This window comes from Scleropages formosus, chromosome 15 (genome assembly GCF_900964775.1).
Source record: "Scleropages formosus chromosome 15, fSclFor1.1, whole genome shotgun sequence".
Lineage (NCBI taxonomy): Eukaryota > Metazoa > Chordata > Actinopteri > Osteoglossiformes > Osteoglossidae > Scleropages > Scleropages formosus.
Genome location: NC_041820.1, coordinates 8,111,961 through 8,137,670, shown reverse-complemented (window position 1 = coordinate 8,137,670; position 25,710 = coordinate 8,111,961). Strand labels below are relative to the sequence as shown.

At 47.1% G+C, this 25,710-nt stretch overlaps 1 protein-coding gene across 3 annotated transcripts in view; it reads right to left on the bottom strand.

Annotated features, from left to right (window-relative positions):
* Nucleotides 1-25,710, bottom strand: part of LOC108923553 (transcription regulator protein BACH2-like) — a 49,515-nt gene that overhangs the window by 487 nt on the left and 23,318 nt on the right. For 2 of the 3 annotated variants that reach the window (XM_029258716.1, XM_029258718.1), the window contains 4 exons: nt 17,637-17,891; nt 8,222-9,658; nt 2,239-2,445; nt 354-862 (listed from right to left, as the gene is read on the bottom strand). In XM_029258716.1, the coding sequence (XP_029114549.1) occupies nt 356-862; nt 2,239-2,445; nt 8,222-9,658; nt 17,637-17,891 (2,406 nt within the window). In that variant the 3' untranslated portion in view covers nt 354-355. Of the gene's footprint in view, nt 1-353; nt 863-2,238; nt 2,446-8,221; nt 9,659-17,636; nt 17,892-24,763; nt 25,053-25,710 lie in introns of those variants that run through there. The other variant, XM_029258717.1, reaches the window with a different exon arrangement.

The following is a 25,710-nucleotide window of genomic DNA, read 5'->3' as shown; positions in this document are numbered from 1 at the left end:
ACGTCAATGAGCAGGGCCTCTGGGAGAAAGTCAGTTATACGGAGAGAATGGGCGAGAGAGAGAGAGAGAGAGACAGAGAGATGGAAGGGAGGGAGGAGGGGTGACGGAGGGGGTGATATGAGAACAGCTTGGTTGCCAGGTCCAGATAAACACTGCGATCCCTGCGCTAACCAGGCGTAGCACCTTAGTGAGGACTTCGCTTCCTCCTCTGTCACGGTTAGGAAAGAATACCTGGAGAACAGTATTGCTGCTGTTAAGACAACCGTAGTGTCGACCCTTTAAACGACACAAAGGAAAAACAAACACCGACAACAAAAAGGAAAATCTACCAAATATTAAAATGAGATTCCCACCGTTAGGTGCAATCCTTTCGGGGTTGTTCGTCAGTTGTACATTTATCAGTCATTTCCTGGCAAAAGTCGACCGTTACGGTCTGGCTGCAGCGTTCAAACGAAGACCCGGCCTCGTCGGAGGGGCCTGAGTGATGCCCCTCCCATGCCATAACACCCCTCAGAGCATTAGCATCATTGACCGCCTCCCAGGGGGCGGAGCCAGGCTCCCTTTCAGAAGGGCAAGGGGATGCGGGGAAGCCCGGCTCGGGGATGGGAGAGTCCGAATTGACGGTGAGGTCGATGCTGGTGGTGGCGTTGGCTGTGACGGTGAAGGGGGCGGAGCAGGCGGTGCCAGATTCCACGGTCCGCGGCACCGTTGAGCAGTAGCGGTGGAGAGACTGGACCTGTTCCGGGCTCAGCTGCACGTCGCGGCACACCTCCTGGGACAGGCAGGAGAAGTTCTCCCACAGCTCGCCCATGCAGGCCTTCAGCTGGTTCCGCTCAGTCAGCAGCTTCTCCTTTTCACACACCTGAGCGAGAGGAACACACACGCTTTCACTGGCTGTGCTCGGCACCACAGCGAAACACCATCGCCAGCAGTGCGCTCAGAACTTCACATCCCTTGGATTACACTCTGAATTAAACTGTTGTGCTCATAGGTAAAACATGGTATTTTGAGTCGCTGCCTGCAACAGAGAAGGTGGCGAAGTGGTAGGAGTTGTTGCCTCCAACCGAAAGACTCAGAAAGCCCCTTTCCAGCTGCAGTAGCCTTGATCAAGGAATTTTCCCTGAACTAATACAGTAAATATTACCACGCTGTACAAATGGGTGAATAAGAGTGAAATGATAAAGTTCACTAGTATACAATCTTAACACTAAATTGCACTGAAGAAAGCAAAAATCAGCTCAAAGAATCAATGCAAACTATCAAGGCAAGTTATTTCTGATTTTATGTTGTGTAGACACTATTCATAGCTAAGAGTAGAGGCTTATTCAATTAAATTTCAATTTAGTTTTGTTGATGTGATTTTAATGGCTGGTCGCATCATGCAAATATATTTTCATATTTATAACATCTTTATCATCGTTTATTTCTTTAGCAGACGTGTCCGGACTTCACACAGCTGTGTATTTAGGGACGACCGTGCAGATGAGAACATTCCGTCTAGGAGGGCGTTACGTCAGCGGGTTGTTCCGCAATCAGAACCCACAAAAGCTGCGTCTCGTAATTTGACTGACCACCCGCAGCTCACGCTGGACAGTCCAGCGGACCGCTCACCACCCTGAGCTGGAGGCCTGAGGGGCTTGTGGAGGCACTTTGAAGATGACACCTAAGAGGTTTCAGCTTCTGCTCTCCCGCTCCTGGGGAGAGCGACTGACCTCTCCGTACAGTGACGGCTGAGAGAGACAGCAACGGTCAGAGTGTCTGTCTTTCACATCTGGACCAGAATGTCCTTATCGTGTCAGTTTGAGAAGAAAACTCAGCGCTCATAACATGTGAGACAAATGTCAAAAGGGTGAAAGAAAAAAAGGACGTGGTGTAGAAAAAGACACTGACCTGTATACAGAACAGCCATCTATCCTTTGTGTGAAAACACTGATGGGTGACAGTGTAACAGTGTGTGTACGCACGTGTGTGTGTGTGTGTGTGTGTGTGTATGTGCGCATGCATACACCACAATTTTATAGTCTTCTGGGCACAACAACCCTCACGAGGAAAAAAGCCTGGAAAATTGCCATCAATAAAATAAAATGCCTTTTTTTTTTTTTTTTTTTTTTTTACTGTTTGTCAGCTCTGATACAGAAATTCCTGGGGAAAGTCAGCGTGAAAGTGCCCACAATGACATGTACACAAACATGCATCTGAGCGCGTCGTTGCGAGTGAGTGTGTGTGCGTGAAACATACCAGTTTGCGGATCTCGCTCTCCAGGTTCTGGATGCAGTCCAGTTTGCGTTTGCGACAGCGCTGCGCTGCGATGCGGTTCTTGCTCCGGCGCCGCACGTCATGGATGAACTCCAGCTGCTCCGAGGTCAACTTGTGCATTTTTACCATCATTTGGAAGTCGTTGCGTGGAAGATCTGTGATTTGATCGACTGGGAAAGGAAGTTTGACCTGCAAGGAAATGCTGGTAGTTAGTCAACTCACAGCAAACACTTGATAATAGCCTAAACCTTGCAATAATAATAATAATAAAAATCTAGTATTTATGTTGTAACTTAGCTTGTGTGAGATCTAAAGTTTGCTGTGACTGCTTAGTTTCGACATTGCAAGGAGAACGCAAGAAATATATAGTGTTTCGTTTTATAGCGTGGTTTTTCCAAAAGCGCTGGTCCGAAACGGTCTGTCTTCATCCAGTGGCAGCATTAGAAGAATCCAACCTCCACCTTGCTGATCCCCACTTTTACATTGGTGGCAGAAGTGGGATTTGAGCCCTTGCCTCCAAAGGGACAATCGCCGTTCGCAATGCAAGTTCTCCGCATGTTCGGAGCTAGCAGGAGATGTCTGTGCCACCAGGTGGCATCATTACAACATTAATGCAGAAGGACCTTTGGCATGGAGCGTTAAACAAAAGGTATGACTTGTACAAGTGTTTCGAGAGACAGAGAGAGACAGAGATGGAGGGAGATGCAAGAAAGCAGGTGATGCAGTACATTCCAGTCGAGGCCACACTGACAGAACCGCCACAAGCACCTGCACTCACAGCTTTTCCACGTCTGCCTGACATTTTTACTTCAGATCATGCTCATGTGCCTTCGCAACGACTGACTGCCAGATGCCAGAAGCTTTGTGAGCCAAAAAAACATATTTCATAAGAAGGACATGACATCATTCACTTTGCTTAGTGAAGGGGGAGCTAACATCTTCAGGAAGGGTTAATAGATGGATTTTCTGAAGACGTTTTTACTTTTGTTGTTTTGTTGTTTTACAACCACGTTTTGTCATAAATTAACTGTCAATTTTAGAACAGTTTAAATGATGTCAGTTCATTAAGCTTTAGTGGACTTGACTGTTTTTGACACAAGAAATGTTTTCTAATGGCTCAATAATTAGATTCACTTTGGAAAAATGTCTAGCTCTAAAGTCCAACTACAGAATGACCCAGGCATCCTAAGATCCTAACCCCACGGTCCTGGTAAGATGCCCCACACATGAAGGATCAGTGGTTTTCAGGGACATGTGGAGACCAGCTATGCAGGTCTTACAGGAACAAGAGGAGGGACAGTCTGGGAGCTGAAGGAGACGCACAGAGACGGCCGGCACATCTGCAGTGCAGAGTGAAAGGAGATCTGCGAAGGAATAAATATCTTCTGGTTGCCATGGATTCAGTCCCTCAACAGACCTGCCGGGTCCTAATAAGGAAGCATTTATATATAAAAAAAAAATGGCAAAAAATGAGCAATTTCAACATCTTTAACGCAGCATGCCAAGGCTCTGCACAGATGCAACTCAAAGAAGACGCTGAGTCGACAAAAAGTGAAAATGTCAAGAATAACAATTACATACCAACGAAAGGTTTGCATTAGGAACCATGAAACATGCGGATGCAGTACATATTTGTACTGACAGTGCAATGCGTGAACCTTAGACAATTTAGGCTTCATGCATCTTCGACTTCCAGCAAAACTGACAACTGGATCAGTGCACTACGGCCTTTTTCATCACCAAGTAAACCGTTTAACGCCGCTGCGGGATCCATATGTATGAGTTGTTAACACTTACGAAAATACTCCTTGAGCGCTGTGTGAAATCTAGCTTACTGGAAATTGCCCACAATGCACCGAGCATCTGCGCCTGAACGCAATGCAACGCAATGGTTCACAAATGCCAGGATGACCGTCCAACACAAAGCAGTCACACACACACACTCATATACAGCTACGGGCAATTTAGAATCTCCAGATCCCCTGAAACACATATCCATGGAGTGTGGGAGGAAACCAAGGCATCAGAAGGAAACCCACGTGAGCAAACTCGACACAGACATAGTTGGGTTTGAACCTATATCCAGGTGCTATGTGCTGCACCATTGTGCCACCCGCATTCTTTGGTTTTTTCTAATTATATTGGAATAATCAATAACATTTAGTATTATTATACTGGTTCATATGGTGGAATGTGACAAATTTACTTTAGAATCATGTGTCTGCATCTAAGTCTCTCCTGTTGATGTAATGCACTCGTATTTTACTCTGAGATGTACGTCGCTTTGGAGAAAAGTGTCTGCTAAGTGAATAAACACAAATACAAATGTAATATATAGTCATTTCTCCATCAAAGGCATTCTGCACGCTTTCTGTGCTGCGCCCCCCATTCAGTGTGTGAGATGGTCAAACCCACACAATTCGGGCCTTTATCCAGCAAGATTCTCAGAGACAATGCAGGGGACTGGCATTCTCTTCACTGTGACCTTGAGAATTTTCTTCAGTGCACAAGATGAGTCTATATTTAGGTCTTCTACCAGGAGAACTAGTCCAGTAATAAGGCTAGGATGACAAAGTGAGCTTCAGCAGCCGTCAGAAACTCACGAGCCACTGTTCCCATTTCGCTCCCGCTCTTCTCGTTCTCTCCTCTGTGTTGCTGGTCATTACTCTGGAAATGGGTCTGGACCAAAAAGTAGGGCTCATCTGTTACACGCAGATGTAAAGCGTGTCTCCGTCCTACTTTCCGGAGGGCCAGGGAGCTGGGAGTCTACCAGCATGCTCTGGTTTGGACCGGAGCTGGGGAGGAGCGGGGGGCAGATGACGGATGAAGGTCGTTCCGCACACCTCTGTGAAACATTGTGGGCAATATGCAGATGAACCCACAGGAAACTCACTGAACTCATTTTTCAGGCTGGTTCGGGTTGCTGGCTCCCGTCCTTCTAACGGCACAGTTTTTAATGGGTCACGCAAAAATCATTCATATTCAAATAATTTCAACTGTGCACTTGTCATGCATTTTCATAGACAAAATGTACAGCAGGGACTCCAGCGTGCGATGCCAAGTGCCACAAATACCTCTCGATGTTGCATCTAGATGACGTCCATTGAGTCGTGTAAGAAATCCCGCTAATTAAAAGTAATTCTCAACGCAAAGACGATCTGCATCTGAAAAAGTACTTGGTGGGAAAAGAACCACGAAGCAACACTTATGAGAAATTATCGATTTAATAATGTTCTTTAGATGCCGTGACAGATGTTTCTGTCCAGAAACTGTGCCGCTGCTCAGACTTGCAAAATGGGTTAGACATAATAACTGGGGACCCAACAGAGTGAAGATAAAAGATTAGACTATATCATGGCTTAGTGACTCTGCTGGGTCTTCTGCGAACCGATATATCAGGTCTGCGCCGATTAGCATCGCTGATATTAATCACGACTGAGTCGAACCTCAGAGCTTCGATGCTGTTGGGTTGAAACTCACCCGGCGTGTCACCGCGGTCTGACAAACAGCACTTGCGGATTTCCAGTGGGCTTGACATTAATTTCGATAACAAAACGTTTCCTCTTGAGGACCTCTGGGAAATCCGGACAGCAGCTTTCCTCTGTTATGCGCACCAACGAGAATCTAGCAAAGATGCTGAGCTACAGCTCTTACTGTGGTATCTATCAGCTGTGACAAATCATCGATATTGTTAATTTAAATGTAACTTTTCAATATGGAAAAATGGGGGGGTGTGGCGGCGCAGCGGGTTTGGCTGTGTCCTGCTCTCTGATGGGTCTGGGGTTCGAGTCCTGCTTGGGGTGCCTTGTGATGGACTGGCGTCCCATCCTGGGCGTGTCCCCTCCCCCTCCGGCCTTGGCCCTATGTTGCTGGGTTGGGCTCCGGTTGCTGCAACCCCGTTGGGACAAGCGGTTGTAGCCATTGCACGTGTGTGTGTGTGTGTGTGAGTATGCTTCAATTAAGCGGAAATCAAAACTTGCAGCTGAAAAATACACTCCTGTGTTGCCATACTGCAAGGTGTAAGGGCAAGGACAGGGATGTGCACACAAATGATTTAGCAGCACCTGCTTATTTTCACACTTGCTCTTGATGGTGCCCCGGTCAGGCCGGGTTCGAGAAACCTTGCTTCACTTTCAGAACCTTGAATGCCTCTTGCCTTTGTGGGATCAGGGTAGAGTTTAAAAGCTTCCTTCCTCACCAGACTCCGTCGCTTCCACTCTCAGCGCTGGCTATTTTTATCCGGGAGGGGAACCATGCAAGTTCGACGCTTGCTCGGCGTGCATATGCACACTCGAGCGCGTTCCCACACACACACACACACACACACACACACACACACACACACACACACACACAGAGACACTGTAAACTCTGATTCCTATTCCAGTTTTCCCCCTCAGTCGCCTCCTGTGAAGAAGCAGTGCACGGTAGGCCTCGCAAGACAGTATGTGGTGCTAATTAAACACACTCAGCTCGAAACAACAGAATCACCAGGCACCGATTATCACGTGTGTGACCTGACTTTTTAGGCAAATCCACACATTAAGTTTGCAGTGTCTCGTCTCCTTTCTAGTGCACCGCAGAGCTGCGTCACAGATACAGGTAGGCTGGTCAAAGTGGTCCAATAGCTCACAAGATCTCAGTATGACCTCAACCATCTGACTCCCGTTATTCCGCCACTGGAGAAAAATTTAATTTTTTACACGGGCCGCAGATTCTGTTCAGAAAAACTCTGAGTCATTCTGCATTCCGATTTTAGTTTTCATTGCCAAAAAAACAAAATCAAGTGACAGACGCCACTGCCACAGTGACCACGCATTACGGCTGGTGCTGTATTTCTTTCAACTCTATGAAAAATTGATTGGTTATTTCGGAAGGCATAGTTTTGTCATGTTTTCTTGAACTGGTGAAACGAGATATGGTGGGTGCTGTGGATTGCCATGGCAACAGACAAGTACTGCAAACAGTACCAGGAGTTCTTATCCTAAGAAGCAAAAGGCCTTCCCACACTGGTTAAATCATGTAAGGCATTTTCTTTTATGTGTTTAAATGCTTTTGTGGTTTAACAGGCTGTTTTCTAAACAACATAAAGCAAAAGATAAATAGTTTAGTGGAACTAATCACAGCGCAAGTATAGCATTTCCATCATTTACAGATGTTGTGAAAAGACTGGGGGAACGGGGGCGTGGCAGGGTGGCGTGGCAGGGTGGCGGGTTTGGCCGGGTTCTGCTCTCTGGCAGGTCTGGGGTTCAAGTCCTGCTTCGGGTGCCTTGTGACAGACTGGCGTCCTGTCCTGGGTGCGTCCCCTCCCCCTCCAGCCTTGCGCCCTGTGTTGCCGGGTTAGGCTCCGGTTCGCCGCGACCCCGCTCGGGACGAGCGGCTTCAGGCAATGTGTGCGTGCGAAAAGACTCCCAGAAAAATTATACAACATTTCCTGACTTGTTCACATAATAACTTCAATAAACTTAGATTGTTGCAAGACAATCTTACATATACAAATATACCTGGGATGTTCCTACATAAACTGAGATTATCAATTTATGTGATGCGTTTTTACAATTTACCCAGTTATCTAGCGGGGTAATTTTCACTGTATCAATTCTGGGAAACTTCTTCGATGGGGATTCGAACTCGGCACCTTATATCGCAGGACAACAGCACTAACCTACACACTCCTAATGCCTACCTGTTGATGCCACTAAAATACACCTCCGATGGGGCTCTCACACCTGCCAAAATAACAACCCCACATCCCCGACCAACCCTCCGGTGCAGAAGAAAAAAGTGTTTTGTATCCTGTACTGCAAAGCATAAATGTGCAACACCTACTGTAATCCTCAATGTGCCCTGCATTTTTAGGATACACTCGTGGTATACACAGAATGGCCATAACAACATCACAATAATGTTGAAACAAGCCCTGTTGTGTCTTAAAGGTCTACTGGTCAAAAATATTTGGACTCACCTCTGAGCGTCGTTCCCGCGCGTGACATGGCTCGCTGTCCCCCTCCGAGAAAGACCCCGAATCGTCACTGGAGTTGGTGCCGTACGAGCGCTCGCACTTGATCTCGGGACGCCCCTGACCGAAAACCGTATCCCCGGCCACACCCTGGTCTTGGTGTTCACCAGCCAGGCAGCGCGTCATGCCGGAGCAAGGCGAGGAGGAGAACTCGAACTGAGGCAGGCTGCAGGGTGAGCCGCCGCTCCCGTCCTCGGCGTAAGAGTAGGAGGAGCAGGAGCTGGAGGTGCGGGTCCGGGTCTCCGAGGGTGGAGAGCGAGGACATACCTTGATCGGAACAGGGCAGCTTGACTTAGGACGTGAGCGGCAGTGTGTCACGGGCTCCCCCGCACCCACGCTCGAAGGGTAGGTCTGTGAACATGGCAAGGATTGGCTGGCGCCAGCCCACAGGCCCTTGGGCACCATCTCCGTGAGTTCCCTGTCCAGAGTGTTTCCGCCAGGGTACGAATGTGCTGGGGTTCCCAGTCGCTCACAAGCCCCTGAGGAAAATATAACGCTCTTACGGTCCAGCTCCGCTTCCTGCTTGCAGACCCCATCGCAAGACGCTGACTTGAGCGAGAGTCCAACGGGGAAAGTATCAATCTCCTTGAGGGACGTCAGAGGCAAGCCCAGTTCCCCAGAAAAAGGACCGTAATCATTGTTGTGGTCACCCTGAGAGGCTCTTTTGTCTTGGGGGCAAGAAAGTCTCTCGGCAAGCAGCTGCTGTGAAGAGCTGGGCAGGCTGACCAAGTTCATGTTCTTCTTGAAGAAGGAGCGGAGGCAGTTGGGTGACTTGTGGTTCCTGGGTCGCTCTGCAGAAATGGGGCTTTGCTGCATGAAGTCCATGTCCATTTCCATCTCCGAAATCCCATCCTTTTCCCGGGGGTCCCGCTCGTCTCCGGACAGACACAGCGGCAGAGTTTCCTCCCCCATCCGCGGCTCATCCTTGATCTGTGTGACGGGCAGCCTGGCTGGGCCATCCGTGGCGGTCTCCGTAAGCGTGCTTGGGAAACCTGAGGTACTGGTGTGTGAGGAGGTGCTGTTGTTGTGCTTGGTGCAGGCCCACTGATATTTCCGGTATTTGGGGCAGCGAGGCAGCTCGGAATTCGCCCCGCCGCTCTGGCCATCGGCGACACTGCCGGTGACCTCCGCCGGCACATCGGGCCGCGCCTCAGGCCGAGTTTGCTCATCCTCAGAGATGTCCTCCTCGGCCTTTGGGCAGCGCAGGAGCCCACGCTCCTTGCTCAGCAGCTGCGCCTCGAGGAAGCGGAAGCAGGAGTCCTCCAGGTTGTGCACGCGCAGGAACTCGGCACAGCGGACCACTTCCCGGATGTTGTCGCGGCTGAGCAGCAGCTTGGCGGTGTAGGCAAACTGCAGCAGCGGGGCAAAGCCCCTGGCCGTGACCTGCAGCGGACAGGTGGCGTAAGTGTTACGAGCAGCACAACTTTCGTTCCCAGCTCCCGGTGTGTGAAAGGACAACTCAGCAGCTAAGCAGGCCATAAACAACCACTGTAAAGAAGCGTCTACTTTGGAAGGGTCAACTCTCAACATCCCGCTTCTGCAGCAGCGGTCAAATGCTCACAGGGTAAACCACTACACTCAGTCTGATGCATCTGTCATGTCCTACACTACAGGTGGTGCTCCACTTATGGCAGGGTTTCGCTCCAATGACCATATCATAAGGTGATTTCATCATCAGATGAAAATGGCCTTATACCATAAACCTTAAGAATATGTAAAGTTATAATGCATAAATGCTTCATTGTGTAATAGGGCTTTGTTATATTTTCCTCATTAATTTCACACATAATACAAAGTATACTAATAAAAAAATAACGATAATATAAAGACAATACAGTACTTATAAAATGAAACAATACAGGTAATTATTTATAAATACTATAGTTAATACTGTACAGTATTCATTAATGAATTAATGTTACAATCAAACGTCAGGACTCGAAAACGATATGATAAAACTAACGGAATGGTCATAAGTCGCATATGTAGTAACTCCAGGACCACGTGCACATTTCACTGCCCTGGCTCCTCAGCCCAGTGTTAAATATCACAGCGTGTCAGACGGGTGAGGTGGGGGCAGTCAATGGGTTGTGTCAGGGTTTGGGAGTTGAGAGGATGGGAATAGTTTGCTCATCAGTACAACAGAACTGACTCACTTGAGATTTGGACTTCATCCAAAGAGCCTGGCAGCTCTTTCAGAGCACTGCAATTGTGGCTTGATGGAAATACATAACACCATCATGGTCCCATGACACAGCATTCGGTGAATTTTCACAACTCCAATTTTCTCCGAAGTGACTTCCAATGAACTCTACGAAGTGTTACCAGCCCACACACCTTATTCACCAAGGCGACTCACACTGCTAGATACACTACTTACACTGGGTCACTCATCCATACATCAGTGGAACACACACACACACACACACTCTCTCTGTCACTTACACACTATTGGGTGAACAGCATGTCTTTGGACTGTGGTAGGAAACCAGAGCACCTGGAGAAAACCCACACAGACATGGCGAGAACATGCAAACTCCACACAGACTGAGCAGAGACCAAAGCGACATCCTCTCACACCACCCTGGCACTGTGAGACAACAGCGCTCCTTGCTGTGCCACCGTGCTGCTCAGCTCACTACTGTTCACAACAGCGCCCAAACACACTGGCCCAAGTAAGAGTTGTATCGTAACTTGGCTTCTCCAAACTGTAAATGAACGGCTCCCCATAATACAAGAAGATTTCTCTACCATTTCAAACCCTTTCTTGGAATCTGCAAAATTCCAAAACACTCCTTAAAAGTATTTGCTCCTGCACGTGCAATTAAATAGAACAAATACATTCAAATATGAATTACAAAGCTACATATAGGGGGACGCAGTGGGTTTGGCTGGGTCCTTCTCTCTGGTGGGCCGGGGGTTCAAGTCCCACTTGGGGCGTCCTGTCCTGCGTGTGTCCCCTCCCCCTCCAGCCCTGCACCCTGTGCTGCCGGATTAGGCTCCAACTTGCCGTGACCTTGCTCAGGACAAGCAGCTTCAGACAATGTGTGTGTGTGTATAATATGAAGGGTTGAGGTCAGATCACGTTTTGTGCGCCTACAAGGGTATCAGATGCAATCCACCAGATCAGTTAAAGGAATCTCTGCGGACAGCTTCATTCTGGTGCATGTCATGTCAAGCAGGATTAGTGTGTGAGGCTATTCTTCAGTGCATTACCATGAATTACCATGACTTGGAGCAAGTGTGCTTTCGAAATCTTCTATAATGCAGACTTGAATGGAGTACGAGGTTTCTCTTTCGCACTGAAGTCTAGAATCCACCAAGCAACGGTATTACATTCTTAGCAGAGTCACGCTGGTTTAACATTTATAAAATGCAGTCTGCACACATGCATTGTGTCAGTTCAATGTCTGCAACTTGTCCCAGTCTTCGGTAGGAAAAGAAAAACAAAATTAACTCAATGAATTCGCTCCCTGTAATGTCTCGGAGTAAATTCCAGACGTCATTCTGGGAAAACAAGGATCTTGTTTCTCACCGAAAATGAAAAATTAAAACCACTAGAATTTGCTTTGTAGACTTTCCCAACGTAAAAAAACAAAACGGCTCAAGGAAATGCAGTGAGAAAGAAAAACAAGCTGTAAATATTATATAAAACATCAGTCCTGCAAGCTATATAAAAAAATGTCCTGCTTGCCTGAAATATGAACAGAAGAAACAACTTTAGATGAGATTTAAGGCATTATGCATGTAAAAATACATATTATACATGACTGAAAGCATTCTGCAGGATTCCGTTGTGAAGTTTCATAACTTTCCTTATTATTGTTGGTTCAATATTTGGAAATAAGAACTAGCGGTCCTTAACACAGAATAGCGTTGGTCTTTCCCTTTACGTAGAAATAATGGCGATTTCAGGCAAGCACCGAGAACATGCATGAAGCATGATGCATTGTCACCAGAATGGTTTAATATTAACTGGAAGGCGACCACATACACAGAACATGACCACAACGTCTCTGTCTTTGCACTGACGGCCACAGGCAGTGACAATTTGCCAGTCTGAGCAGTGAGGCACGTGCGACACATGCATGATATACAGTATGGATGAAGAGTCGTTGTCGGTGACTTTGAATGCTCACCCATGCACCCTGCACCCTGTACCCTGTTTTCCTTTCCCAAACACCTCGTTCCTCTTACGGTGTCACGGACCTGTAAGGAATACCTACATCCTAATAGACAAGCCTTTGCTTGTGAAGCGCCGCTCGGGAACACGAGATGGAAACCGAGGTAAACCTTCGCCAGGTCACGTTTCAATAGTCTGCAACACGTGTGAGCAAAGAGCTGCAGGGCAGTGATGGCGTTCTGCCCAGGGTCGTACCCAAGTGCATGCGCAAGCAGCATGACTAGGGGTGCGGTCCAGGGCATCTTTCCCACCGATTTCTGGCCCGTAACAGCAACCTGAGATACGGGAAGCTGATTACGTTACCACAGGGGAATGCCGTGTGTGTGTGTGTGTGTGTGTGTGTGTGTGTGTGTGTGCGTGCGTGCGTGTGTGCGCACACGAACGCGTGCAGAAGGGAGACCTGGCTAACCCCTCAGCGGTATCCAATGCACAACTCCAAGTCTACAGAAGTAACAGGCACTGAGCTCACAGATGACGTCCCTAGGGGAGTGAAACATGGAGAAAGTACCACAAAATCAAGCCACTTGGTATATTCTGAGGAAATGTTTTATTTTTTATGGGAATTATGAGAACATTCAGTGTTGTATTACAGCACTTTATTTGCTTCTCAGTTCAGGCTCAAATGTGGAGTAATGAGCTCCCTCTCTCCCTCAGAACGGCTGAATCCCTTTCAGTATTCAAGAGCTGTCTTAAAACCCATCTCTGATATTTATTCATTTAGCAGATGCTTTTCTCCAAAGTGACTTACAATGACTATTCACTCGTATTGAGCTCACACCTTTATCCAAGGTAAGAGACAATGCTAGATATGCTGCATTTCTTACTCCTTAAAATCTTTCAGAACACTATCCAGCAGAGCAATGCAACACACATTTGCACAAACATATACTGCAGGCAACTTAGAGTTACCAGCTCCCCAGAAACATATCTTTGGATCACTGGGGGAACCCATATGAACATGGGAAGAACATGCAAACTCCACACAGACTAAGTGGAGATTAAACCCATATCCATTTCAAACACCAGTGTTTTCCACTGTGCCACCATGCCGCCCCCATTCTGGACCCACTTCTCTCCTGCTAAGCTAAGCACAACCACCACTGTATACACACACACACTTTCTGAACCACCTGTCCCATACAGGATTGCGGAGAGCCAGAGCCTAACCCAGGAGCTCAGGGTGCAGGGCTGGAGGGGGAGGGGACACACCCAGGGCAGGACGCCAATCCGTCGCAAGGCACCCCAAGCAGGACTTGAACCCCAGACCCACAGGAGAGCAGGACCCAGTCCAACCCGCTGCACCACCGTGCCCCCCTACCGCCACTGCATCTCCAACCAATTCTAAACGCAGCCACTTGTGTAATGTACAAAGACAAAAACGGTATCGGAAAAACAGCTTCAACAACCATGTGCCTGCGCCTAAAACGCTGTCATTAAATGCAGTTTTGTTTACTCTGAGTTAGACACCACTTGGGAGAAAAGCTAATTATGTCAGGTTTGAACCTGACTAGCGCTGCAGAGCGGTCCAAATGAAAAGGCACATGAAGCGGATCCCACCTCAGCGACTGGAACCGTAACGGTATCGAAGACCAGGACAGCACCCGTGAGGATGAATCGGCTTTGTTCGTCCAGCCGTCCTCCGTCACCCTACATCCAGGGTGACGCACCTGCCACGTGGCAGAAACCGCGGATGCCGTGTTGCTGCGGAAGGTGAAAGTCACCTCGCGTGAATCGGGCCCCCGGCTCGCCTAACAAAAGGCAGGCCGGGGGGGGACGGGGACGTGGGGGTCCGAGCATTTGCTGGATCTATTTTCAGCTTGCGTAAGCAGCTGCCGCCTGCAGAAGCGTGTCTTTGTGAGCGCCCTGCACCGCATGCGGCTCCTCCGCCGTTACAACCGGTGGCCTAAGAACGGCACGTACCTACAGGGCAGCACGCAACGCAAGGCCTGGCAGAGGAAAGGCAAATGGAAGAAGAAATTCTTTTCCTGGGAAAATTAAACGTGGCCTTTTTCAGTCATCTTAGGTACTTCGAAATAAGTCATGTTTGAGCCTTAAACAGTATATTGTTTGGCGCAAAGTCAAAGTGACAGATTAATCAAAGTGACATTTCTGGGACATGTGGTGGCGGCGTGAGGCTGCTGGGCTCGGGGGCTCGCGCCGCGTACCATTACGGAGCAGGAAATCGCGCGAATAACAAGTCAGAGTCCCTGCAAATTCATGCCCCTTTTTCAGGAATCCTGGGAGCGCCGCCAAAGCCTCCTTGCAGACAGCCCGCGGAATGCCGCTCTGCACCCCTCCCCCAAGCCAGGAATTCTCTGCCTCCTTGCGGAAAAACTCCTAATTTATGCAAAGGCTCTCCGGCGAAATCCCGCACGCCGAGCATTCTGACACGGAGTAAAAGCGTGCGAACCGGGCGGTTGCGCGGACGCGGAAAAAACCTTCACACATCAAGCGCGGTCGATGGACGTGAGCGACTCTGCGTTGACTAATGTTACGACTCCGGAATTCAAATTCAAAAAAAACTACAAGGCAGCGTAATGTAACAACTGAAAATACTCTGCCGTCCCACAACGTGAAGTCCGGCAAACACGTCCAGCTCGATCCTTCCAAACAACGAACGCGTTCAAATGCGCATGGCTCAGCTTTGTGTGCATTTTATTTGGGTTCATTAAAGTCATTTGTGTAAAGGTGCGAATGAGAACCGTAGTGCCAATGTGTCCCAGGAATCGCATGCAAACAGGGTACGGGCGGGTGAACTGGTAAGTCTACATTGCAGTTTGTTTACGTGTATGATTGCTCTGTGACAGACTGGCATCCTGTCCAGGATGTGTCCTGCCTCATGTCCTACGCTTCCAGGATAGGCTCTGGACCACAGTGACCCTGCAGTGGAAAAGCAGTTAATGACAATGGATGGATGAACGAATCATGGCCTAGCGGTTAAAAAACAGGGCTTGTCCTGTATAGGTGTGCACTTCTGGCCCTAGGAACAGAGCTGCTCTTGTACCCTCTAGCCATTCAGCCATGGATAAACATTTGGCAAAAAGCAGGGGGGCTTCAGCTGCTGCTACAGAAAATACTGCCTTGTTCAGCAGCACTACTAACACTCGGGACATCATGAGACTGTCTTCAGTAGAAGAAAAGAAACTGAACGAACAGATTAAAGTTCTACACATGTCCATATAGTGTGTGAGTGATTGAGAGAGTGTGTTCCACTGATGTACGGATGAGTGACCCATTGTAAGTAGGGTATCTAGCAGTGTAAGTCACCACGGTGAATAAGGTGTGTGGGCTGGTAACGCTACATAGAGTTCATTGGAAGTCGCTTTGGAGAAAGTGTCTGCTAAATAAATACATGTAAATGTCCATGTGCTAGAGATTATTTGTAGTAACAGATACACACTAAGAGAGAAAATCTGCTTTTGCTATCCAGCCTTTACAAAACAGAGTGTAATTTGCCTTTATTGAAGTCCTTGAGTTGAAAAACAACTAAGCAAAGCGGACTGAAGCCACAGTATATGCTTGCTGGATATTACTCCTGATTCATGGGCTCACTCTCCTGAAAGACCGTGTCAAAACTGCTTTTGGCCCTTGGAACCAGAGATGATCATTGCAGGGATTGCCGGCTGCTCGTGTCTGGCAGCGATCAAAGCGGCCGCTCGCAGCTCTTAGCTCGTAGGTGACCCCGCTGGCGTAATGCGCCGCAAAGCGTTGGGCTGCGAGCCAGGCACGGCTGACAGTCATGAGGAGCGCGAAGGCGACCTCCTCCTTTTGCGGACTCCTCCCGTCCCTGCGGACGAACCCTCACGCAGAGAATGCATTGAAGGTTCGTTCAATTTGTGCGCCTCTTCAATAATTCTTATAATAATCAAGAAGCGCAAGAATTCTCGCTCTTCGTAACAGCAAGGATTTGACATTAAAAAGGAGCAGTGCAGACTAACAAAGTTTTGTTGAACAAAGCAATATTCAATAAGGGAGAATTTTACTTTTTTTACAGAAGAGCATATTATTAAATTATCATTTGCCTTTATTTAGCCAGTGCTTTTGCCCAAGCCAATTTACGAGATTAGTTTATATATGCAAAAAAAAAAAAAAAAGATATGTCTACATCACACAAAACACACACGTATATGTAGTCAAACCCAAGTTCTTTGAATAGAAGGCAACGGAGGAAACCCCCTCACCAAGTGCTGCTCCCATACAATGGATATTCATCTTTATTTCTTCAGAAAATTTATTTAGTTTATAGTGACTTTAGTTTGATGAACCCGGGTTTATGCTTAGAGTCGGCATAAATTCACGAATCCCCTGTGCTTTATTTAACGTGTTCGATCTTATGTCTTTGTCTTCCTGGTAGATAAGAACACTGCTGTGGGTTAAAGACGTCAAACCTGGTCAAGAAACAGGTAGCCGTGTACTGTAAAGGTGTCTGAGGTGTACGGCAGAGACACCAAGCACGAGACACCACGGTGACCACTGCGGGAAGCCGCCCCCCCTCCGTGCACAATGGTCAAAGTACGTTCTCTTGAAAAGAGGAAGCCATATGGAATTGATGAATAATGCAGCCCTCATAGTGCCACATTCCACTGGTACACACATTTCTTCCTCCATCGATGACCTACAGAAATTCACATCTTACATGACATTGAACCCGAATCACAAGGAAAAACTCTCTCCCCATGTTTAACCTGCCGCTGGTAAACATAACAAGAGTCCAGATCCTTTGAAGGGATTTTCCTGCCGTTCTCCTAACAAAGAGTCGATTAAAGCCAAGTCCTCTAATTGCCTTTTCTTAGGGGGGTCTATAAATATTTAATGTTTCTGAAGTCATATACTTTAGATGGTGGAATCAATTCGCTGATTACTGAGATGATCAAGCGATACCTGCCGTCTTGATTATAGGCCAATATGCCACATCTGCATTGACGCAGCGGCAAGAAATCTTTGCATTTCTTTGAAAATTAACACCTTACATCACTAAGGCAGATGGCTCCCGAGTGAAAGGCTGCGGTAATGATTATTGGCGCTGCGGAAGGGTGGTAATGAGACCTTTTGGAATAGCCCTTCCCCAATATGCACACTAGAACACGTCAGTATTCTGACATATTAATAAAATATGTGAAATGAGAGTGGTGATAAAAAGTACGATGGGAAATAAGATCGGACGATGGCGGCACCTACCTCCTCGGGCAAGCCGATGACCGGGTCATGTTCCGCCTGGCCCGCAAGCACCTGCAGGAAGTACTCGCTGCAGGCGGCCAGCACGGCGCGGTGCGCGCGGAACTCCTTTCCCTCCGCCAGCACTGTCACGTCGCACAGGAGGTCCTGCTTGCGCTGGTCATTCAGGCACAGGAGCACGTTGGCGCAGTGGACCGTCGACTCATACACGTACATGGGGGCCTCCGGCTGCTCATCCACGGACATTCCGCTCTCGCCCTGTCGAGAACGGGGAGCGAGGGGTGGGGACGGTCAGCGGCGGGTGCTGAAGTCACGGCGCTCGCACACACCCGCTCGCGCACCGCCTCTCGTGTCTGGCCAAACACAGGGCCACGATTCAACGCTGTCATTGTGACCTCTGCTAGAGCTCTTGTCCTCAGCCTCTCCGCGAGAGGCAGCAGAACGACATAAAACAGGCGACGAGACAGCAAACAGTAAGTAATTTTCTTTTGCCGCAATTATGCCTCCGATACTTCATTTAACATCAGCGCGACTCATGTACTTTCTTCTGTCGCTTTCCAGCAATGCGCTGCCAGACCTTAAAGAGCACTTTATTTTGGCACTTGTTCCCAGAACAAGACACAGAAAAAGCACAACGTTCACTTGACCCTATGAGATGATCTACAGCCGGAAGCACGTCGATTTAACATAACTGCCACTGTCAATACGCTCTCAGCTCAGTTACAGAACCATTTGCTGCGAGTTTAATTCTTGTTTGGGTTCTTACAGAAACATGGAAACACTAGAAGTGTAAAGTAATGACAGCTGCAACGCAAAGTTATATGAAATAACTGTCAGGAACACGTCACATTTATTCATTTTTTCGACACCTTTCTCTAGAGTCACAGTGTTAGGTTTGTAGTGACGTACAGTGATTTAATCATTTATAGAGCAGGCTCTTTCTTACTGGTGCAATTCAAGGTAAGTACCTTGCTCAAGTGCATGACAGCGGGAGGGAGTTCTGACTGTGGTTTTAACCACCATGCCACCTGCTGTCCCGGAGGCAGATGTGAACAATAGACAGTGGAGCGTGATTTTGCTTCAGCAGTTGATGCTCAGCCTTCTGAGGAACTACAGCCGGACATGGCTCCGTGTCGATCAAGACGGAACCTCTGGACGACTGGAAAAGGTCAGACAGAAATGCTGGCGCTACTAAAATTATGACCACTGAAGGAGGCGGAGCAGTTCAAACCAGCGGGGTAACTCTGTGCTCACGCCAGTGCGTTTGTGACATATAATGAAGAATGATTCACAGCCTCCCCTGGTGCGTGCAGGGATCTGAAGTGTGTTGATGTGAGGAACATCATCTGCTTAGTAGTAGCAAGCAGCTCCAAGCAGCACCCCGGAACCCAGGTCCGTCCGTTCCTCAGGCACCGCTCCCGGAGACGGGATCCTGCGGATTCCTTTTGCGGCGCGCCACATGCTGACACGCAGATGCATCCAAACAGGTCTTCATTCGGGCCCATTGTTTACAGCACAGCCCAGGACGGATGTTTGAACACAGACCTAGCGGAGTGTAGCTGTGATTCTACCAAAACAGTTCCATCTGTTTTTTCATTTAACTCCAGAGAGAGATCAGCCTCACAGACCACAACTCACACAAGCCCTTATTATAGAGCTTAGAGAACATATAACCACTACATACAGTAATTATACATCTATATTTATTTATTGAGCTGCCACTTATTCAAAGCAACTTACTATATTAGGTTTTTATACTAAGCCACTCAGCAATGATTTTTTTTTTCCATTTATGAAGCTGGATATATAAATGTATATATTTCAACTGGATTAAGTGGGGCAAACGGTAATGCTGGTGCCTCAAAGCTCTTGGGCTGTGGATTCAGACACTGGTTTGAATCCAGTTGAGTCTGTGTGGTGCTTCCATGTTTGCCCTGTGTTCATGTGGGTTCCCTCTGGGTACTCTGGTTTCCTCCCACAGCGCAAAGACATGTATATCAGGTGAACTGGTGACACTAAATTGCCGTTACTGTGTGGGTGTGTGAGTGAGTGAATGAGTGTGTGTGATTGCTCTGTGTTGAACTAGTATCCTGTCCAGGGTGTGCCCTGTCTCACGCCCCATGCTTCCAGGATTGGCTCCAGACCACCGAGACCCTACACTACACTACGCTGCTACATCTCTATAGCCCACAGCAAATTGAACTACAAGCAATACACCACAACACACTTACATAAATCCTGTGATTTAATTGATTAAATAAAATTATGCAGTTAATAGGGAGCGTGGTGGCACAGCAGGTTTGGCCTGTGCCTGCTCTCTGGTGGGTCTGGGGTATGAGTCCCGCTTGGGGTGCCTTGCGACGCACTGCCGTCCCGTGCTGGGTGTCCCCCCCCAGCCTTGCGCCCTGTGCTGGCGGGTTAGGCTCTGGCTTGCCGTGACCCCGTTCGGGACAAGCCGTTTCAGACAGGGTGTGTATGTAATGAATAATTTAAATTAATTATTATCGCAAAGCGAAAGGTTTCACACAGGCGAAGGTCGGGGTCCTGTTCAAGAACAACAAGGCGGCAGTCAAGTGCATAGCAAATTCTTCATTTGGAGATTCTGTTCCATCCCAGAGTTCAAAACCAGTGCAAAATAATTTCTTAACCCACACACTTAAAAATGTGGATCTGCTGTGGTTCCTGGGGCCACTCCCTTTTCCTATTTTTTTATTGCTTGCTACGAAACTCTCGATGGTGTCAGTTGCAGCCTTGTAGTGGGTCTTCTCCCAATGTCTGGAAGACTCTGTACAACCACCAGTACAAAAGAATACCCCACTATTTTCCTTTATTCTCAGGTATTCCACAGAAGTTTTTTGTTTGACTTTCCCAGCCATGATGTGAACAAAAAGATATTTCCAGTCCCACAGGATTGAGGAGAAAAACGTTTTCTACAAACTGACAAACAGCACCTAAATTACATATCTGCTGCTAATTATTTCACAGACACAGTCATATTCAAAACTGACCATTTTTGGATATCACAACTGGTAGTGTACTGGTCAGAGCTGCTGCCTTTGGAAACAAAGGTCATGTGTTTGATCCCCACATCTTGCTTAACTAATAACGTAACATTCACTTTGGAGAAAGGCATTGGCTAAATACACACACACACACTTTCAGAACCGCTTGTCCCTTACGGGGTCACGGGGAACCGGAGCCTACCCAGCAACACAGGGCGTAAGGCCAGAGGGGGAAGGGGACACACCCAGGACGGGACGCCAGTCCGCCGCAAGGCACCCCAAGCGGGACTTGAACCCCAGACCCACCGGAGAGCAGGACTGCGGTCCAACCCACTGCGCCACCGCACCCCCTGTGGCATTGGCTAAATAAATTAATGTAAATAATCTCATCTTTATAAGAACAACTATTAATAAATGAATAAATTCAGCACCTTCCACATCAGACTTGCTCCCCACGTGCTCTGTTTTTCTTCAGTTGTGAAACCATGCTTATAGTTTCTTTAAAGAGAAAAGAAAAGGTGTCTTTGAGAAAAAAAGTCCCATTGATGCTACAGGGGAATTTTACACAAAGCACTTGGCTTGAAGTTCATCTTTTCCACCTTTGAAAATTCTGGCAAACTCTTAATATACTACTTTAGATGAAAAAAGTGGAAGTCTTACTGAATTGTATGTGAAGATCTACAAAGTTCAGAGTGAATTTGCAATTTATTACTGCTCTTCACATAATATCTGTGGCTAGTGGAATAATTCTGAATTTCAGCCTTATTATAGGACAAGATTGTGCCTGGAACATAAAAGTTATATCAGTGAAACTGTCATAACGCCAACAAGATTTAGGTTCTCTGATGATCGATGACTGCTTCCGTACATGAACATGACATTAACGCTATGCTAGGTAGCGCGCATTTATCTTTTTCTTCTTCACACATCTTCAAAACAGCAGAACGAAACACAGTAAATTACGGCTTTACATTTTAAATGTGTTGTAGAGACCACTGTAGGCAACTGACATTAATTATTACTGTTGCTAATTAATTTTGTTGAAACTTGTCTCCAAAGCAATACACGACGTGAGATTTGCAAATTAAGTTACATGCGTTTACTGATTTGCATTACTGGGTAATTTTTTTTTTACAGTATCAATACAGCAGAAGATCCTTGTTAATGGATTCTACAGCAGGAGGTGGGAATGGAACCCGGATCTTTCCGGTGCAAGGTCTAACATCTTGAACCACTACGCCATCTTCGGCATGCGAGCTTCAGGTCATTTTTAGTATTATTTGCACAGTTCAACAACATATTCGGTCAACAGTGCAAAAAATAAATAAATAAAACACGGAAACTGCAGAAGACAAAAGGTTAACGTGAGATATCGGCAGCAAACTGGCTCTGCAACTGTTCAACTCTGCTTTTCTTACAAGTTATTTACAGCACTCTGCAGAAACCAGAGTTAACACGCCGCATGTCTCTGCTGTTTCCACCGATAGAAAGACGGAAATTACATTATAACAACAGTCATTTGGGCCATTTTCCTGGGGAAACTTAAAAAAGTGGGGATTTCAGCAAAGAGGTCTTCTAGACACAGTACGTATTAGACGGTGCGTTCCCTTAATTAAAAAAGGCTGAGATGGGACATGTCTTTGGGGGCACCTGCAGGAAAGCCAGGGGTTTCATATCCTGCAGGGTATCAGGCCTCCGCTGCGGTTCATCCTCCTTTAAAGACAATCCATGCAGGTCGGGCACAGAGAGGTTATTTGGCTGCCTGGGGAGAGGAGGGAATCTGCTGCTACCTGTCGGGGTTTGCCTGATTCACTGCCACACTGACGCAGGTCCCGCATTGCCCTCGACGTGCCCCCGATTACTCAGAGGAACGGGATATCCCCCGCTCGGACGCCCTTGTGTCTGGGCCTCCTGTCTATCCAGCCAATATCCAAATGATGTCACAAGTGGCGAAGAAATGCCTAGCAGGGTACCCATGCAGGGAAAACAAACACACACCGAACACAGTCAAAAAAGTGGCACACAAACACTGGGGATTTCACACCAAGGTGCTCTTTAAAGAAATACATAATTCCAGTCCAGCAAAACTCAAAGACGCTTGGAATTTGATAGCAATACTAACCCTAACCCTAACCCAAACCTTAACCCAAAGCAGGGAATAAGAAAATGACATCATGAATGACAACCAAAGCCCCAGTATACACCCACACAGACATGACACACACATGCAGAGACACAAAAACTGGACATTTCACACTTACTCTGGCTTTAACGGCACAAATAATTCCTCAATCCAGCCCAGCAAAACTCAGAAACATATGGAATTTGAAAACAGCACTGTTATTTCCAGGAAAAAAAAGGCATGATTTACAGGGATATCCCGACAAGGTCTGTATTGTAGGGTTTACTACATTTAAGGAATCTCCCTCCACGCATACACAGGCACTTGCGCATGTCTGCAGATTCATAATGGCCACAATTAACTAATGAGAACTTGACGCAACGAGAGGACACCTGGGATCTCACATTGCATAATGGCTCTTGCTGGAGAAAGTGGAGATGAGAGACACAGGGGCAATGGGAGCTAAGGCAAACAAGGCCAAGGACACAGAGAGGGAAGAACATTTAATTGCATTTCAAACTGCGCTATATACATGCAAATGAGCTGAACAGGCATTTACGCAACAACAACTAAGCAATAATTCACGAAAGCTTTGACACGAGTGAGGAGATCGCAGTGAAAATAACTGCACGTGACACAAGCAAAGCGATGAGCACAAATAAGGTGAAACAATTAAAATTAGATGCATTAAATTATGGCAAGCAATGCTGGCGAACCCTAAATAAAACACAAAATCTAGGCAGCATTCTTATTCAGACTGCAGTCTACTACCTATATTTTGTTGATTGCTTTTTATCAAAATTGCCATCAGAGACATTTATAGAACTGGGGATATTACTAGAACACACAAGGTTAAACACCTTCCTCAAAGGTACCACAGCAGGGACCCTAGGAGAACTACTTGAACTTGCAGCTTAGGGGCTCCTGCTTTGTAGCCATAACAACCACATCACCTGCTGGCCTCCACTGAAGGTCTTCGCACACACACACACACACATTTTCAGAACCGCTTGTCCCTTACGGGGTCACGGGGAACCGGAGCCTACCCGGCAACACAGGGCGTAAGGCCAGAGGGGGAAGGGGACACACCCAGGACGGGACGCCAGTCCGCCGCAAGGCACCCCAAGCAGGACTTGAACCCCAGACCCACTGGAGAGCAGGACTGCGGTCCAACCCACTGCGCCACCGCACCCCAAGGTCTTCGCAAACTCTTTTTTTTTGCTGTGGACTCCATGACTGACTCAGTGTTTATTGGAGGGTTTTTTCAGTAAATTTTCCCCAGGGGGCAGCCAGTAGCCTAGTGGTAAGGGACCATATCTTTAGACCGAGTGTTTATAGGTTCAAATCCCCCCTCAAGCTGTAAAACTCCCTAAGCGAGGTGTTTACTCTCAATTGCTTCAGTGATGTGACACAGCTCTATATATTGGTAAATGACTGCAGGTAACTTAATGTTGTACATTGCTTTGGAGAAAATTGTCAGCTGAAGGAATAAATGAGAATTTCTTCATTCATTGAGGGCAAATCCACCCCACCAAAAACACGTGTGTTATGCCGGTGGATGTTCAATTGGGTGCTGAGCTTAGAATGACGCTCGAGTCATCGGTTTACTCAATAGGAGTAAAACCTTCTTCCTCTTCTACAAGTCGCACAATATAACGTGGCACAGCTCCAGAGAAGCAGCAGCGCAGCTCGGAAAACAAAAGTGCGCAATCACGAAAGTAGACCACAGCCGCGTGTTTGCGCCAAGTTGTGTAATTTCTCTTGAATTTCGTCAGTTCGGCCTGAGTCAGAATGCAAGAATTCTCAAAAATACAGGTCAGCATCCACAATATATGCACACTACTCAAGTGCTGACAAACAATAAATTACGCACAACAGCCTCAGGTAACAAGTCAAAATGAGAGAGAGAGAGGAAAAAGCAAGCAATGCAGCAGGGAACTTCAGCCCGCTTCCTTAAATGCGCAGCCCGCGTCTCGAAGGCGCAGGCGCTGCGGAGGGAGCGTTACCTCAGCCCGACGATTTTACGGAACGGTCATCAGTCACGGCACTCGTGCACCTCAAGGCCATGCCGGTGGCGCTCCTGTCGCGGGGCGAGACGGGTGTGCGCGCGCCGAAGGGCAGCGCTGCTATTCCACCAGAAACGCAGCGCTGGCGAGAAACGGAAAGGAAGGTTTTCTCATGTTCGACGGGTGAAAAAGTGTGAAAGACGGCGTGCCAGAATATTTTGGGCCCTGGGTGATTAAATGCAGCCTGCATGAATCATGACTTCCCACAGTGTTGGTCAGAAACCAGGGTGAGTCACAGCAGCGCTTAATATGGTAACTGACAGACATGTGACAGAAATACCAAGTTATTTTTAACGTTATCCTTTACATTTAGCAGGGTGACACGAAAATAAAGTTAACTCATTATGCACCAAGCGTAGAGTTAAGTCGCATCAATATTCTCACATTAAGACGTCTGCGACCGCAGTCTGAAATTTTCTGCTGGTTTTTTTCCTGATCCAGTTTCCAGGTCTCACCTAAAAAATCAATTTTTTTTTCCATTTAAAATACCTATACACTCATTATCATGCTATAAGGGCTTGTGAGCGTGAAAAATTTTGCGTAATTTCAAAGTTTAAAGCGTTTTTGGAACGAAGCCGTATGGAAGGAAACTCAAAGGCAGCCTGACTTGCAGGTAAGTACGTTTGTATCAGTTTCAAACACAATATAAAGGAGACAGAAAAAAAACTTTTTTTTTTTTTTCCAAGTAAATGCACACATGAAAACCATACATTTCAGATCTGCAAATGAGATTATTTTTTCCACATCCTACATATTCCATTCCACAATGATTAACTCATTACAGAAGTCTGATGGCTGGGCCAGATTAATCATATACCCAATTATTTTATCATATTAAGCAGCATACATTTATAGACCGAGGCATGATTTCTTCTGCAGAAATTCTC